The 16073-nt window shown below is 43.7% G+C and overlaps 1 protein-coding gene across 3 annotated transcripts in view; it reads right to left on the minus strand.

Annotated features, from left to right (window-relative positions):
• Positions 1 to 16073, minus strand: part of KCNH2 (potassium voltage-gated channel subfamily H member 2) — a 400050-nt gene that overhangs the window by 204023 nt on the left and 179954 nt on the right. For all 3 annotated transcript variants that reach the window (XM_056518834.1, XM_056518835.1, XM_056518836.1), the window contains 3 exons: positions 6242 to 6403; positions 4481 to 4918; positions 309 to 523 (listed from right to left, as the gene is read on the minus strand). In XM_056518834.1, coding sequence (XP_056374809.1) covers positions 309 to 523; positions 4481 to 4918; positions 6242 to 6403 — 815 coding nt within the window. The remainder of the gene's footprint in view (positions 1 to 308; positions 524 to 4480; positions 4919 to 6241; positions 6404 to 16073) is intronic.

Genomic DNA, 16073 nt, shown 5'->3' on the forward strand with positions numbered 1-16073 from the left:
GCAGTGCACAACTCAATCACGACTCCACTCACACAGGGGGACAATGGAAACGTGATTGGTTGGGTTTCCAGAGGTCTGGCCCCCACTTACCAGATACTTATCACCTATCCTGCTTCAGGACCCTTCATGCTAACATTAGGTGGGTGTCTCAGTGCCTGGACCCCACTTATGTTACAAAATACTGAAAATTAGTGAACATAACTACGAAGACAAATCAGGAATTGAAATACTGAGATAAAGATAAGTCACCTTGACAAGCCCCCTCCAATATCTGTAGCCCTATATAACAGGTCATGTCCACGTCTTACCTGCGTGACCTTCTCAGTCACATTGTGGGTTCGGTCCTTCAGCTTGGTGGGAGCAATAATCTCTTTATCGTTGGAAGGCGACGTGAGGAAAGAATCTCCCTTAAAGTCCACAAAGTTGAGGGTGATCTGTGGGATCTTACTAATCGTTCTGTACTTCATGAGGTCGGAGTCTGATGTGGAGTTCAAGAGATTCATCCGGACGTTGTTCATGCCACCTGTGGAGAGGAAAACTGGTTAAACCCATCAGAACGGAGACCAATGGTATGGACCAAGGGGGTTGTCTTCAAAAAAAGCTACTGGATATTTACTGCAGATGCTGCTAATGGTGGCCCCAGCACCTCCAATGGTTGTGGGAACCTAGGCCAGCCAACCTTACAAAATAGGTGGGAGCCTAAGTGACCATGTCTCCTAAACTAGGTGGGTGAAGAGGAGAACAAGTGATGTGGGGCTCTTCTCGGATGGGACCAGAGGATGAGTGTACTTATGATGGTTGGAGTATAAATCCTACAAAACCTCCGCCAATGCGGTATATGCTACCAAAATGAATATATATGCTACAAATAAACTATATGGTAGACTAAACTTGATATCAAAGTAATATAAACTTTATTGAAATCACAAAAAGCAAACAAAAACACATAAAATCCCATAAAAAGGATACAAAAACGACGGCAAAAGAATATACCCAATGGTAAATGGTGGAATTTGCTGGCTGGAGAAAAAGCGTTTTCCTCCTAGGACATATGTGAGAACAATATATGAGAATAAAGTGATAAAGATGTAAACATAGGCGTCAGAGAAACTACATGTGTATTGCAATATACTGATCCTGGCATGCAATGAATTAAAGGGGTACTCCGGTGGGAAAAAAAAAAACATTTTTTAAATCAACTGGTGCCAGAAAGTTGAACAGATTTGTAAATTACTTCTATTAAAAAATCTTTATCCTTCCAGTACTTTTTAGCAGCTGTATGCTACAGAGGAAATTCTTTACTTTTTGAATTTCTTTTTTGTCTTGTCCACAGTGCTCTCTGCTGACACCTGATGCCCGTATCAGGAACTGTCCAGAGCAGGAGAAAATCCCCATAGCAAACCTATGCTGCTCTGGACAGTTCCTGACACGGACAGAGGTGTCAACAGAGAGCACTGTGGACAAGACAAAAAAGAAATTCAAAAATAAAAGAATTTCCTCTCTAGCATACAGCTGCTAATAAGTACTGGAAGGATAAAGATTTTTTTATAGGAGTAATTTACAAATCTGTTTAACTTTCTGGCACCAGTTCATTTAAAAAAAAAAAGTTTTCCACCGGAGTACCCATTTAAGAACATTTATAATGCGCTGGGATATATTGCACAAACCTTTCACCGCATATTCACCTTTCAACATAGACTTTCTGGATGGGTGAAAAAATAAGCACAATGTGAGGCCTGACAAAAAGTTGCGTGTTACTGTCCTTCAAAAGTCTTTAAAGGGGTACTCCACTGGCCAGTGTTCAGAACTAAATGTTCCAAACACTGTTTTCGCACTGCGGGGGTAGGGCCACGTCCCTCGTGATGTCACGGCCACGCCCCTCAATGCAAGTCAATGGGAGGGGGCGTGACGGCCGTCACGCCCCCTCCCATAGACTTGCATTGAGGGGCCGTAGCCATGACATCACGAGGGGCGTGGCCGACCCCCGCAGAGCGAAAGCAGCGTTCGGAATATTTAGTTCCGAATGCTGGCCAGTGGAGTACCCCTTTAAGGTCTCGCTGTAATGCAGGTGAACTCTGTAGAGATCTTATAAGAGGAGCTTGGTTCTATTAGACCCAACACGACAGATGCACAGGACATCAGGTCCCGGAGCAGCATCATCATGTAACCTTTGCCCGGTGCAGCCCAACCACAGCTGCTGAATCGGTGTAAATCTCTATCAATGTGACAGAATATGGGAGGGCCCCGAATCTAGTTATTCTGCCAGCTGAGGCTTTAATTACAACAAATCAGAGACACGAGGCAACCAATTAATTACGGGGTAACGGGATTAGCCGTCCCGCTCGCTCCGAGTGTCTGATCGCTGTAATCTGTCCTCATAACTGACTTAATCTCCGGCTATTTAGGATTCACAGATCATTAACCCCATTAATTGTCTGGTTTGATGCCAGAATGAGCAATTTATCGTTCTTAGTTTATTAGAGAAGCAAGAGGCAATTCAAGGGGGAAGGTGTGGGGGGGGGGGGGTCACTAAGGGAGGGGCCAACAATTCGAGGGAAAACATGAGGGAGGGGCTGACAACATGAGAGAAGGGCTGCAAACAAGAGGGAGGTGACGACAACATAAGGGAGGGGCTGACAACATGGGGGAGGGGCTGACAACATGAGGGAGGGGCTGACAACATGAGGGGGGCTGAAAACATGAAGGAGGGACTGACAACAGGAGGGAGAGGCTGACAACATGAGAGGGGCTGAAATCAAAAGGAAATGACTGTCATCAAAAGGGAAGGCTGACAATATGGGGGAGGGGCTGACAAGATGAAGGGGGGCTGACAACATGAGAGGGGCTGCAAACAAGAGGGAGGTGATAACAACATGAGGGATGGTCTGACAACATGAGGGAGGGGCTGACAACATGAGGGAGGGGCTGACAATATGAGCGAGGGGCTGACAATATGAGCGAGGGGCTGACAACATGAGGGAGGGGCTGCAAACAAGAGGGAGGTGATAACAACATGAGGGAGGGGCTGACAACATGAGGGAGGGGCTTACATTATGGGGGATGGTCTGACAACATGAGGGAGGGGCTGACAACATGAGGGAGGGGCTGACAATATGAGCGAGGGGCTGACAATATGAGCGAGGGGCTGACAACATGAGGGAGGGGCTGACAACATGAGGGAGGGGGCTTAGATTATGGGGGAGGGTCTGACAACATAAGGGAGGGGCTGACAACATGAGGGATGGGCTGACAATATAAAGGAGGGACTGACATCAAAAGGGAGGGGCTGACAACATGAGGGAGGGGCTGACAATATGAAGGAGGGACTGGAAATATAAGGGAAGGGCTGACAATATGAGGGAGGGGCTGACAATATGAGGGAGGGGCTGACAATATGAAGGAGGGACTGGAAATATAAGGGAAGGGCTGACAATATGAGGGTGGGGCCGGCCGCAGCAGATAATTTAATTATGGAAATGAATTTGATATTAAGAATAGAGGAGGGATTTCTTTCCTTTTTTATTAGTAATGGAGGTTCTGGTCTAGGAGCGCTCTGTAATGGGGACACTGGTTGTTACTGCCATATGAACACTCTGGTGGTCACTGTAGTGGGGGGCAATTTTTCTGTCATGGTTAGTGAGACACAACTCACTGTTATGGGAGCACTGTGGATGTCATGGCTATAAAGGAACTGTGGATGACACTGCTATGAGGACACTGTGGATGACACTGCTATGAGGACACTGTGGATGACACTGCTATGAGGACAATGTGGATGACACTGCTATAAGGGCGCTGTGGATGACACTGCTATGGGGGCGCTTTGGATGTAACTGATATAAGGGCGCTGTGGATGACACTACTATGAGGACACTGTGGATGACACTGCTATGGGGGCGCTTTGGATGTCACTGCTATAAGGGCACTGTGGATGACACTGCTATGGGGACACTGTGGATGACACTGCTATAAGGGCACTGTGGATGACACTGCTATGGGGACACTGTGGATGTCACGGCTATGGGGGAACTGTGGATGTCACTGCTATGGGGACACTGTGTATGACACTGCTATAAGGGCGCTGTGGATGACACTGCTATGGGGACACTGTGGATGTCACGGCTATGGGGGAACTGTGGATGTAACTGCTATGGGGGCGCTTTGGATGTCACTGCTATAAGGGCGCTGTGGATGACACTGCTATGGGGACACTGTGTATGACACTGCTATAGGGGCGCTGTGGATGACACTGCTATGGGGACTACCACCAGACAGCACACATCAAAGTTAAGTGAAAGATCATGTATCAGTTCATATTTGCGGGGGCCATATTTTTGCAGTCAAGGTAAACTAAGAGAGACAAAAGGAAGGCGATAAAGAAAAGCAACATTTTCTAAGGAGCGTCAAGAGCTCACACTGGGCATACCAAAAAGTGCACACTGTGGCCCTCTAAAGTTGGGAGCCCAGAGGGAGCCTTTACCTGTGCTAGAGTTACGCTTCCGAAACTTCTTGTCCAAGTCGACCTTCATGGCCTCTATGTCATCCACAGAAGAGGCCCTGCGGACGCTGTAGAAGCTTTCCCGGGAGCGACTGCGGGTCAGGCTACAGTTAGAGAAGGACATGTCCAGGTTGAGGTGGTCCTTATCTGCCCGAGGAGAAGACTGCACTGCAGGGTCCTTGCTGACATCTTCTTCCTTCTTGGGCTCTGTGCCACTGATCAATGCCTGCTGGTCCTCCGGACGAGAGCCCACACAGTTATCCACTGGGGCCACGGTCACATCTTCTAGAGCCACAGAGTCACTGCTGTGCTTGGAGAAGTCCACCACCACCACATCGGGGTCGTCCTGGGGCAGCGACTGCTTACTACCGGTCAGTGTCAGTAATGCAGGGAACTTCAACCTGAAGGACTTTGCTCTACCTGCAAAAAAGCAACAAAACATACGGTAAGAGGGAATGTGCAGAACGAAAGGAGTATAGAAGATTCACGAAAAAAGATATAGGGAACAACAGAGGATATAAGGTAAGAGGGAATGTGCAGAACACAAGGAATTTAAAGGATACAAGAAACGAGATGCAGGGAACAACAGAGAATGTGAGATAAGAGGGAATGTGCAGAACACAAGGAACATGGAAGATACAAGACACGATATGTAGGGATCAACAGAAGATATGAGTTAAGAGGAAATCTGCAGGACAGAAGGGGTATAGAAGATGTAAGACATCAGGAGTAGGAAACATCACAAGACAGGAGGTAAGAGAAGGAATGTGCAGGACACAAGAAATAAAGAATATACAAAACACCAGGAGTCCCTACAGGAGGAGAGAGGGAATGTGCAGGACACAAGAAATAAAGAAGATACAAAACTCCAGGAATCCCTACAGGAGGAGAGAGGGAATGTGCAGGACACAAGAAATAGAGAAGATACAAAACACCAGGAATCCCTACAGGAGGAGAGAGGGAATGTGCAGGACACAAGAAATAAATAATTTACAAAACACCAGGAATCCCTACTGGAGGAGAGAGGGAATGTGCAGGACACAAGAAATAAAGAAGATACAAAACACCAGGAATCCCTACTGGAGGAGAGCGGGAATGTGCAGGACACAAGAAATAAAGAAGATACAAAACACCAGGAATCCCTAATGGAGGAGAGAGGGAATGTGCAGGACACAAGAAATAGAGAAGATACAAAACACCCGGAATCACTACTGGAGGAGAGAGGGAATGTGCAGGACAAAGTAAATAAAGATACAAAACACCAGGAATCCCTACAGGAGGAGAGAGGGAATGTGCAGGACACAAGAAATAGAGAAGATACAAAACACCAGGAATCCCAACTGAAGGAGTGAGGGAATGTGCAGGACACAAGAAATAAAGAATATACAAAACACCAGGAGTCCCTACAGGAGGAGAGAGGGAATGTGCAGGACACAATAAATAAAGAAGATACAAAACACCAGGAGTCCCTACAGGAGGAGAGAGGGAATGTGCAGGACACAATAAATAAAGAAGATACAAAACACCAGAAGTCCCTACAGGAGGAGAGAGGGAATGTGAGGGACACAAGAAATAAAGAATATTCAAAACACCAGGAATCCCTACAGGAGGAGAGAGGGAATGTGCAGGACACAAGAAGAAATATAAGGACTCCAATGAATAACATGCAGGACATAAGGACTGAGCAGTACAGAATACAATGGGTCCAGGAGGCGGGGGTCATACATGAAATATTGCAGATACCTGGGGGAAACCAATGTGACTGGACCCGGTGGTTGGAGTTCTTGGTCAGGGAGGTCAGGAGATCCTTCTCCATCACCACCTCAAAGTTCAGGATAAACATGATGACGGCACCATCCTCATTCTTTACCGGGACCACGTCAACCAGGCACAAGAAGCAGCTTCCTGTGGAGCGGAGACACTGGTAAGACGTCTTCCACATGGCAGTATTACACACATTTTATGTCACTCCTTCACCTAAAGGGGTCTCCTGATTTTACAGCTTTGTTGCCGTACAATGAGAGAAAAAATATTTATAGTTTTCAAGATCACTGCATGACCAGGACATCTTTACATCCAGTGACAGCAAGCACAGATCTTAACATGAGAGTTGTGTTTATTCACAGATTTCAAGTACTGTGCCTGCTGCATGATGGGGGTTGTGGTTTTTGGCAACAGCCAAAAAGCTACAGGTTGGAGATCACTACTAAGGACCATGAGACAGGGCCCTTACATGCCTGGGCCCTATTATCAAGTACCCTATCACCCACAATCCACTGCTCACATTGTGGTTAATGGGGTTGTTTGGCAAAAGAAACATACTGTGTATGGTGTAAAAAGTATAATAAAGCAGCTTAATATGATGTTATTAGCCACAGTGAAGAGCTCTTTCACTTTAGCTGTACTGTTTCCTTGTAAGCTGTGACGTCACGTCACAGGCTGTGAAAGCAGTCTGCTCCATCCCTGCTTTCCCCTCCTCTCCTGTCAGCACTGGACCAGACCAGTGATGTGAAGATGGAAGCTGGTATTACTATGACTCATTAGATAAGGTAGCAGGAAGCTGTTCTCAGTCACAGCTCTCTGCTGCCTTATCTAATGAGTCATGAATCTAATATGCAGTAATACCTCCACCCCCCTTCACATTACAGGTCTCATCCTGTGCTGACAGGAGAGGAGGAACCGGCGCTCTCTGCATTCAGAGCCTGTGTGGTGGCATCAGAGCCTACAAGGAAGCATAACGGCTCATATAGAAGATCTCTGCACTTTGGTTAATAACATTAGATTAGTAAGTTGTTTTAATATTCTTTTTGACACCCCACGTAGAACTTCCACCCTCACTCTGCTACACAAAGCCCAAAACAGTTCAGTGTGAGATGAGCTATGATTGGCTAAGGCTGAACACCCCTCCGTCGGCACTCCAGACTGCATTTCCTGATTTTAGACTTCTGCCAGGTCAGCAGGAGTCCAAAGTCTGTGCAAGAGATGAGGGGGGAATGTGCTCTGAACAAGTAGGGAGACCCCTAGTGGAAGCTTTTTTATACACAAATAAAACAAAGAAAACTTCATTTTTTGGGGGGAAGCAAAGTACATTAGAAAGATTTTTTATTTCCCATAAGGAGTGCAATAGCAAACATTATTTTTAATGACAGTGTCCTTTTAAAGTAAAGTATGAAAACCCCTAAGATCAGTATTTCCCAATCAGGGTGCCTCCAGCTGTTGCAAAACTACAATTCCCAGCATGCCCGGACAGCCAAAGGCTGTCCGGGCATGCTGGGAGTTGTAGTTTTGCAACAGCTGGAGGCACCCTGGTTGGGAAACAGTCCCTTAGATCGTGATTCCCACAGTCATCACACTAGGGGACGTTACCTGTAGGGACCAGACAGGTAAGTGCCTGCGGAGTTCTCCCAAAGAATAGACAAAATATGCGATACAGGACGCCGAAGAGTACGACGGGGAAGAAAGAGGGAGAGAGAGGGAGCAGAGAGTGAAGATGAAGGGTCAAGAGTCACCGGAGAATCTTCCCTACTAACCCAGTTATACAAATCAGTTTCCGTCCCCGCTGTCTGGAAACTGTAATCTGCTAAATGGAGTCACAAGATGGTAACAGATGGGATATATATATATATATATATATATATATATATATATATATATATATATACCTGCACACTGCATCCCACAGTCACCTCACAACAGCACTGTACAGATCAGAAAAGTTCTGTCTTTAGCCTCTATTCACTGACAGCAAGCAGAGGTCTTGACAAGTTGCCATGCAAATTACATTAGAAAACTGAACACCCTGTAATTTTATGCTGATATCTTCTGGAGTTGGATGTCCCAGAGTATGTGCTCTGTTCAGGGGTCTGGGAAAGTAGGGTGACACCACTAGAGATGACAGTGACAGCTCTAGGACTGCACACATCTATACATTATCTGTACTCAGAGAGTTATCACTGTTATCTGTGGTGTTACATAGGACTGCAGGTCACATCTATACATTATCTGTACTCAGAGAGTTATCACTGTTATCTGTGGTGTTACATAGGACTGCAGGTCACATCTATACATTATCTGTACTCAGAGAGTTATCACTGTGTTATCTGTGGTGTTACATAGGACTGCAGGTCACATCTATACATTATCTGTACTCAGAGAGTTATCACTGTGTTATCTGTGGTGTTACATAGGACTGCAGGTCACATCTAAACATTATCTGTACTCAGAGAGTTATCACTGTTATCTGTGGTGTTACATAGGACTGCAGGTCACATCTATACATTATCTGTACTCAGAGAGTTATCACTGTTATCTGTGGTGTTACATAGGACTGCAGGTCACATCTATACATTATCTGTACTCAGAGAGTTATCACTGTGTTATCTGTGGTGTTACATAGGACTGCAGGTCACATCTACTACATTATCTGTACTCAGAGAGTTATCACTGTGTTATTTGTGGTGTTACATAGGACTGCAGGTCACATCTATACATTATCTGTACTCAGAGTTATCACTGTTATCTGTGGTGTTACATAGGACTGCAGGTCACATCTACATTATCTGTACTCAGAGAGTTATCACTGTGTTATCTGTGGTGTTACATAGGACTGCAGGTCACATCTATACATTATCTGTACTCAGAGAGTTATCACTGTGTTATCTGTGGTGTTACATAGGACTGCAGGTCACATCTATACATTATCTGTACTCAGAGAGTTATCACTATGTTATCTGTGGTGTTACATAGGACTGCAGGTCACATCTATACATTATCTGTACTCAGAGAGTTATCACTGTGTTATCTCTGGTGTTACATAGGACTGCAGGTCACATCTACTACATTATCTGTACTCAGAGAGTTATCACTGTGTTATCTGTGGTGTTACATAGGACTGCAGGTCACATCTATACATTATCTGTACTCAGAGAGATATCACTGTGTTATCTGTGGTGTTACATAGGACTGCAGGTCACATCTATACATTATCTGTACTCAGAGAGTTATCACTGTGTTATCTGTGGTGTTACATAGGACTGCAGGTCACATCTATACATAATCTGTACTCAGAGAGTTATCACTGTGTTATCTGTGGTGTTACATAGGACTGCAGGTCACATCTATACATTATCTGTACTCAGAGAGATATCACTGTGTTATCTGTGGTGTTACATAGGACTGCAGGTCACATCTACTACATTATCTGTACTCAGAGAGTTATCACTGTGTTATCTGTGGTGTTACATAGGACTGCAGGTCACATCTACTACATTATCTGTAACTGTACTCAGAGATTTACCACTGTGTTATCTGTGGTGTTACATAGGACTGCAGGTCACATCACTACATTATCTGTACTCAGAGAGATATCACTGTTATCTGTGGTGTTACATAGGACTGCAGGTCACATCTATACATTATTTGTACTCAGAGAGTTATCACTGTGTTATCTGTGGTGTTACATAGGACTGCAGGTCACATCTATACATTATCTGTATTCAGAGAGTTATCACTGTGTTATCTGTGGTGTTACATAGGACTGCAGGTCACATCTAAACATTATCTGTACTCAGAGAGTTATCACTGTGTTATCTGTGGTGTTACATAGGACTGCAGGTCACATCTATACATTATCTGTACTCAGAGAGTTATCACTGTGTTATCTGTGGTGTTACATAGGACTGCAGGTCACATCTATACATTATCTGTACTCAGAGAGTTATCACTGTTATCTGTGGTGTTACATAGGACTGCAGGTCACATCTATACATTATCTGTACTCAGAGAGTTATCACTGTGTTATCTCTGGTGTTACATAGGACTGCAGGTCACATCTACTACATTATCTGTACTCAGAGAGTTATCACTGTTATCTGTGGTGTTACATAGGACTGCAGGTCACATCTATACATTATCTGTACTCAGAGAGTTATCACTGTGTTATCTGTGGTGTTACATAGGACTGCAGGTCACATCTACTACATTATCTGTACTCAGAGAGATATCACTGTTATCTGTGGTGTTACATAGGACTGCAGGTCACATCTATACATTATCTGTACTCAGAGAGTTATCACTGTGTTATCTCTGGTGTTACATAGGACTGCAGGTCACATCTACTACATTATCTGTACTCAGAGAGTTATCACTGTTATCTGTGGTGTTACATAGGACTGCAGGTCACATCTATACATTATCTGTACTCAGAGAGTTATCACTGTGTTATCTGTGGTGTTACATAGGACTGCAGGTCACATCTACTACATTATCTGTACTCAGAGAGATATCACTGTTATCTGTGGTGTTACATAGGACTGCAGGTCACATCTATACATTATCTGTACTCAGAGAGTTATCTATGTGTTATCTGTGGTGTTACATAGGACTGCAGGTCACATCTATACATTATCTGTACTGAGAGAGTTATCACTGTTATCTGTGGTGTTACATAGGACTGCAGGTCACATCTATACATTATCTGTACTCAGAGAGTTATCACTGTTATCTGTGGTGTTACATAGGACTGCAGGTCACATCTATACATTATGTGTACTCAGAGAGTTATCACTGTGTTATCTGTGGTGTTACATAGGACTGCAGGTCACATCTATACATTATCTGTTCTCAGAGAGTTATCACTGTGTTATTTGTGCTGTTACATAGGACTGCAGGTCACATCTATACATTATCTGTACTCAGAGAGTTATCCCTGTGTTATCTGTGGTGTTACATAGGACTGCAGGTCACATCTACTACATTATCTGTACTCAGAGAGTTATCACTGTGTTATCTGTGGTGTTACATAGGACTGCAGGTCACATCTATACATTATCTGTACTCAGAGAGTTATCACTGTTATCTGTGGTGTTACATAGGACTGCAGGTCACATCTACTACATTATCTGTACTCAGAGAGTTATCACTGTGTTATCTGTGGTGTTACATAGGACTGCAGGTCACATCTACTACATTATCTGTACTCAGAGAGTTATCACTGTGTTATCTGTGGTGTTACATAGGACTGCAGGTCACATCTATACATTATCTGTACTCAGAGAGTTATCACTGTGTTATTTGTGCTGTTACATAGGACTGCAGGTCACATCTATACATTATCTGTACTCAGAGAGTTATCCCTGTGTTATCTGTGGTGTTACATAGGACTGCAGGTCACATCTACTACATTATCTGTACTCAGAGAGTTATCACTGTGTTATCTGTGGTGTTACATAGGACTGCAGGTCACATCTATACATTATCTGTACTCAGAGAGTTATCACTGTTATCTGTGGTGTTACATAGGACTGCAGGTCACATCTATACATTATCTGTACTCAGAGAGTTATCACTGTGTTATCTGTGGTGTTACATAGGACTGCAGGTCACATCTACTACATTATCTGTACTCAGAGAGTTATCATTGTGTTATCTGTGGTGTTACATAGGACTGCAGGTCACATCTACTACATTATCTGTACTCAGAGAGTTATCACTGTGTTATCTGTGGTGTTACATAGGACTGCAGGTCACATCTATACATTATCTGTACTCAGAGAGTTATCACTGTGTTATCTGTGGTGTTACATAGGACTGCAGGTCACATCTACTACATTATCTGTACTCAGAGATTTATCACTGTGTTATCTGTGGTGTTACATAGGATTGCAGGTCACATCTATACATTATCTGTACTCAGAGAGTTATCACTGTGTTATCTGTGGTGTTACATAGGACTGCAGGTCACATCTATACATTATCTGTACTCAGAGAGTTATCACTGTGTTATCTGTGGTGTTACATAGGACTGCAGGTCACATCTACTACATTATCTATACTCAGAGAGTTATCACTGTTATCTGTGGTGTTACATAGGACTGCAGGTCACATCTATACATTATCTGTACTCAGAGAGTTATCACTGTTATCTGTGGTGTTACATAGGACTGCAGGTCACATCTACTACATTATCTGTACTCAGAGAGTTATCACTGTTATCTGTGGTGTTACATAGGACTGCAGGTTACATCTATACATTATCTGTACTCAGAGAGTTATCACTGTGTTATCTGTGGTGTTACATAGGACTGCAGGTCACATCTATACATTATCTGTACTCAGAGAGCTATCACTGTTATCTGTGGTGTTACATAGGACTGCAGGTCACATCTATACATTATCTGTACTCAGAGAGTTATCACTGTTATCTGTGGTGTTACATAGGACTGCAGGTCACATCTATACATTATCTGTACTCAGAGAGATATCACTGTTATCTGTGGTGTTACATAGGACTGCAGGTCATATCTATACATTATCTGCACTCAGAGAGTTATCACTGTTATATGTGGTGTTACATAGGACTGCAGGTCATATCTATACATTATCTGTACTCAGAGAGTTATCGCTGTGTTATCTGTGGTTTTACATAGGACTGCAGGTCACATCTATACATTATCTGTACTCAGAGAGTTATCACTGTGTTATCTGTGGTGTTACATAGGACTGCAGGTCATATCTATACATTATCTGCACTCAGAGAGTTATCACTGTGTTATCTGTGGTGTTACATAGGACTGCAGGTCACATCTATACATTATCTGTACTCAGAGAGTTATCACTGTTATCTGTGGTGTTACATAGGACTGCAGGTCACATCTACTACATTATCTATACTCAGAGAGTTATCACTGTGTTATCTGTGGTGTTACATAGGACTGCAGGTCACATCTATACATTATCTGTACTCAGAGAGTTATCACTGTTATCTGTGGTGTTACATAGGACTGCAGGTCACATCTATACATTATCTGTACTCAGAGAGTTATCACTGTTATCTGTGGTGTTACATAGGACTGCAGGTCACATCTATAGATTATCTGTACTCAGAGTTATCACTGTTATCTGTGGTGTTACATAGGACTGCAGGTCACATCTATACATTATCTGTACTCAGAGAGTTATCACTGTTATCTGTGGTGTTACATAGGACTGCAGGTTACATACATTATGTGTGCGCCGAGAGTTATCACTGTTATCTGTGGTGTTACATAGGACTGCAGGTTACATACATTATGTGTGCCCCGAGAGTTATCACTGTTATCTGTGGTGTTACATAGGACTGCAGGTTACATACATTATGTGTGCGCCGAGAGTTATCACTGTTATCTGTGGTGTTACATAGGACTGCAGGTTACATACATTATGTGTGCCCCAAGAGTTATCACTGTTATCTGTGGTGTTACATAGGACTGCAGGTCACATCTATACATTATCTGTACTCAGAGAGTTATCACTGTGTTATATGTGGTGTTACATAGGACTGCAGGTCACATCACTACATTATCTGTACTCAGAGAGTTATCACTGTGTTATCTGTTGTGTTACATAGGACTGCAGGTCACATCTATACATTATCTGTACTCAGAGAGTTATCACTGTTATCTGTGGTGTTACATAGGACTGCAGGTCACATCTATACATTATCTGTACTCAGAGAGTTATCACTGTTATCTGTGGTGTTACATAGGACTGCAGGTCACATCTATACATTATCTGTACTCAGAGAGTTATCACTGTTATCTGTGGTGTTACATAGGACTGCAGGTCACATCTATACATTATCTGTACTCAGAGAGTTATCACTGTTATCTGTGGTGTTACATAGGACTGCAGGTCACATCTATACATTATCTGTACTCAGAGAGTTATCACTGTTATCTGTGGTGTTACATAGGACTGCACTGGTTATATAACATTACATGTGAGGCTCGTGACAGCAGGGATTTCCGTAGTTCACACAGCAGGTCGATACTGTTACGCCACCTCAGCTGTGACGTGGCGCCTGATCTCTCCGATCAGTAATTGGGTGAGAAGAGTAAAGTGCAAACACTGGAATAATCCCAGGCTCATCCTCTAGGGGGGGCCGAGGCCTTAATCCCCCCTTAATCCCAGACACATGGTTCCTAACAAGGAGAAATCCCTGAGCGCACAGCGAGGCGGCGGGCGGCACCGGGGGCGGCCCCTGGAAGCGCTTCGTCCCTGATCCCCTAACTCCGAAGAGAGCATCCGTAATCCTCCGACTGCGCCTGATGCCGCGTGTAAACAGCCGCCACGTAAACACACAGATCCTGGCAGCGGCCGTACATAACTACCGCACAAAGCGCGCCCGAGGCCCAGGCTGCCAGCAATCCAACCAGAAACACGCCAGTTTGTAATTACGGTTTGCACAGCTATTGTGTTGGCTGTCTGGGCATGCTGGGAGTTGTGGTTTTGCAACATCTGCTGGATCACAGTTTTGAGACTTCTGGTTTAGTGTTACATGATAAACCGGACTGGTGCAAGGATTTTTGCCACCCACCCAAGGCAAAAGCTCATTTTGCCGACCCCTTGACTCCACCCATTGGCTCCGCCCTTTGACATGTCCCACTACTACACTGTAACAAACCTCCTCCTCATGTAATCTCCTTCTGTATGTCAGGACAATGCACAGTACCACTTCTCTTGCTCTCTATATTGGGTGCAGTTATTAGTCTCTGTCTTTATTCTGTATGTCAGGACAATGCACAGTACCACTTCTCTTGCTCTCTATATTGGATGTAGTTATTAGTCTCTGTCTTTATTCTGTATGTAAGGACAATGCACAGTACCACTTCTCTTGCTCTCTATATTGGGTGTAGTCATTAGTCTCTGTCTTTATTCTGTATGTCAGGACAATGCACAGTACCACTCCTCTTGCTCTCTATATTGGATGTAGTTATTAGTCTCTGTCTTTATTCTGTATATCAGGACAATGCACAGTACCACTTCTCTTGCTCTCTATTTTGGGTGTAGTCATTAGTCTCTGTCTTTATTCTGTATGTAAGATGCACAGTACCACTTCTCTTGCTCTCTATATTGGGTGTAGTCATTAGTCTCTATCTTTATTCTGTATGTAAGGACAATGCACAGTACCACTTCTCTTGCTCTCTATATTGGGTGTAGTTATTAGTCTCTGTCTTTATTCTGTATGTAAGGACAATGCACAGTACCACTTCTCTTGCTCTCTATATTGGGTGTAGTTATTAGTCTCTGTCTTTATTCTGTATGTAAGGACAATGCACAGTACCACTTCTCTTGCTCTCTATATTGGGTGTAGTCATTAGTCTCTGTCTTTATTCTGTATGTAAGATGCACAGTACCACTTCTCTTGCTCTCTATATTGGGTGTAGTTATTAGTCTCTGTCTTTATTCTGTATGTAAGATGCACAGTACCACTTCTCTTGCTCTCTATATCGGGTGAAGTCATTAGTCTCTGTCTTTATTCTGTATGTAAGATGCACAGTACCACTTCTCTTGCTCTCTATATTGGGTGAAGTCATTAGTCTCTGTCTTTATTCTGTATGTAATATGCACAGTACCACTTCTCTAGTGTTTAGCTCATCTCAGTTCCTAATATCCGGACTCCATTTACCGGTGAGTGAGCGATCAATGGCGACACTTATTACCAGCCCATATTCCTTATTAACCGATAGCGTATAAATCAGCGGGACATAAAGTGACAGAGATCAATGGCGCCATTTGAGGCGTAACATCATTTACC

The sequence above is a fragment of the Hyla sarda genome, chromosome 5, assembly GCF_029499605.1.
Source record: "Hyla sarda isolate aHylSar1 chromosome 5, aHylSar1.hap1, whole genome shotgun sequence".
Classification (NCBI taxonomy): Eukaryota; Metazoa; Chordata; class Amphibia; order Anura; family Hylidae; genus Hyla; species Hyla sarda.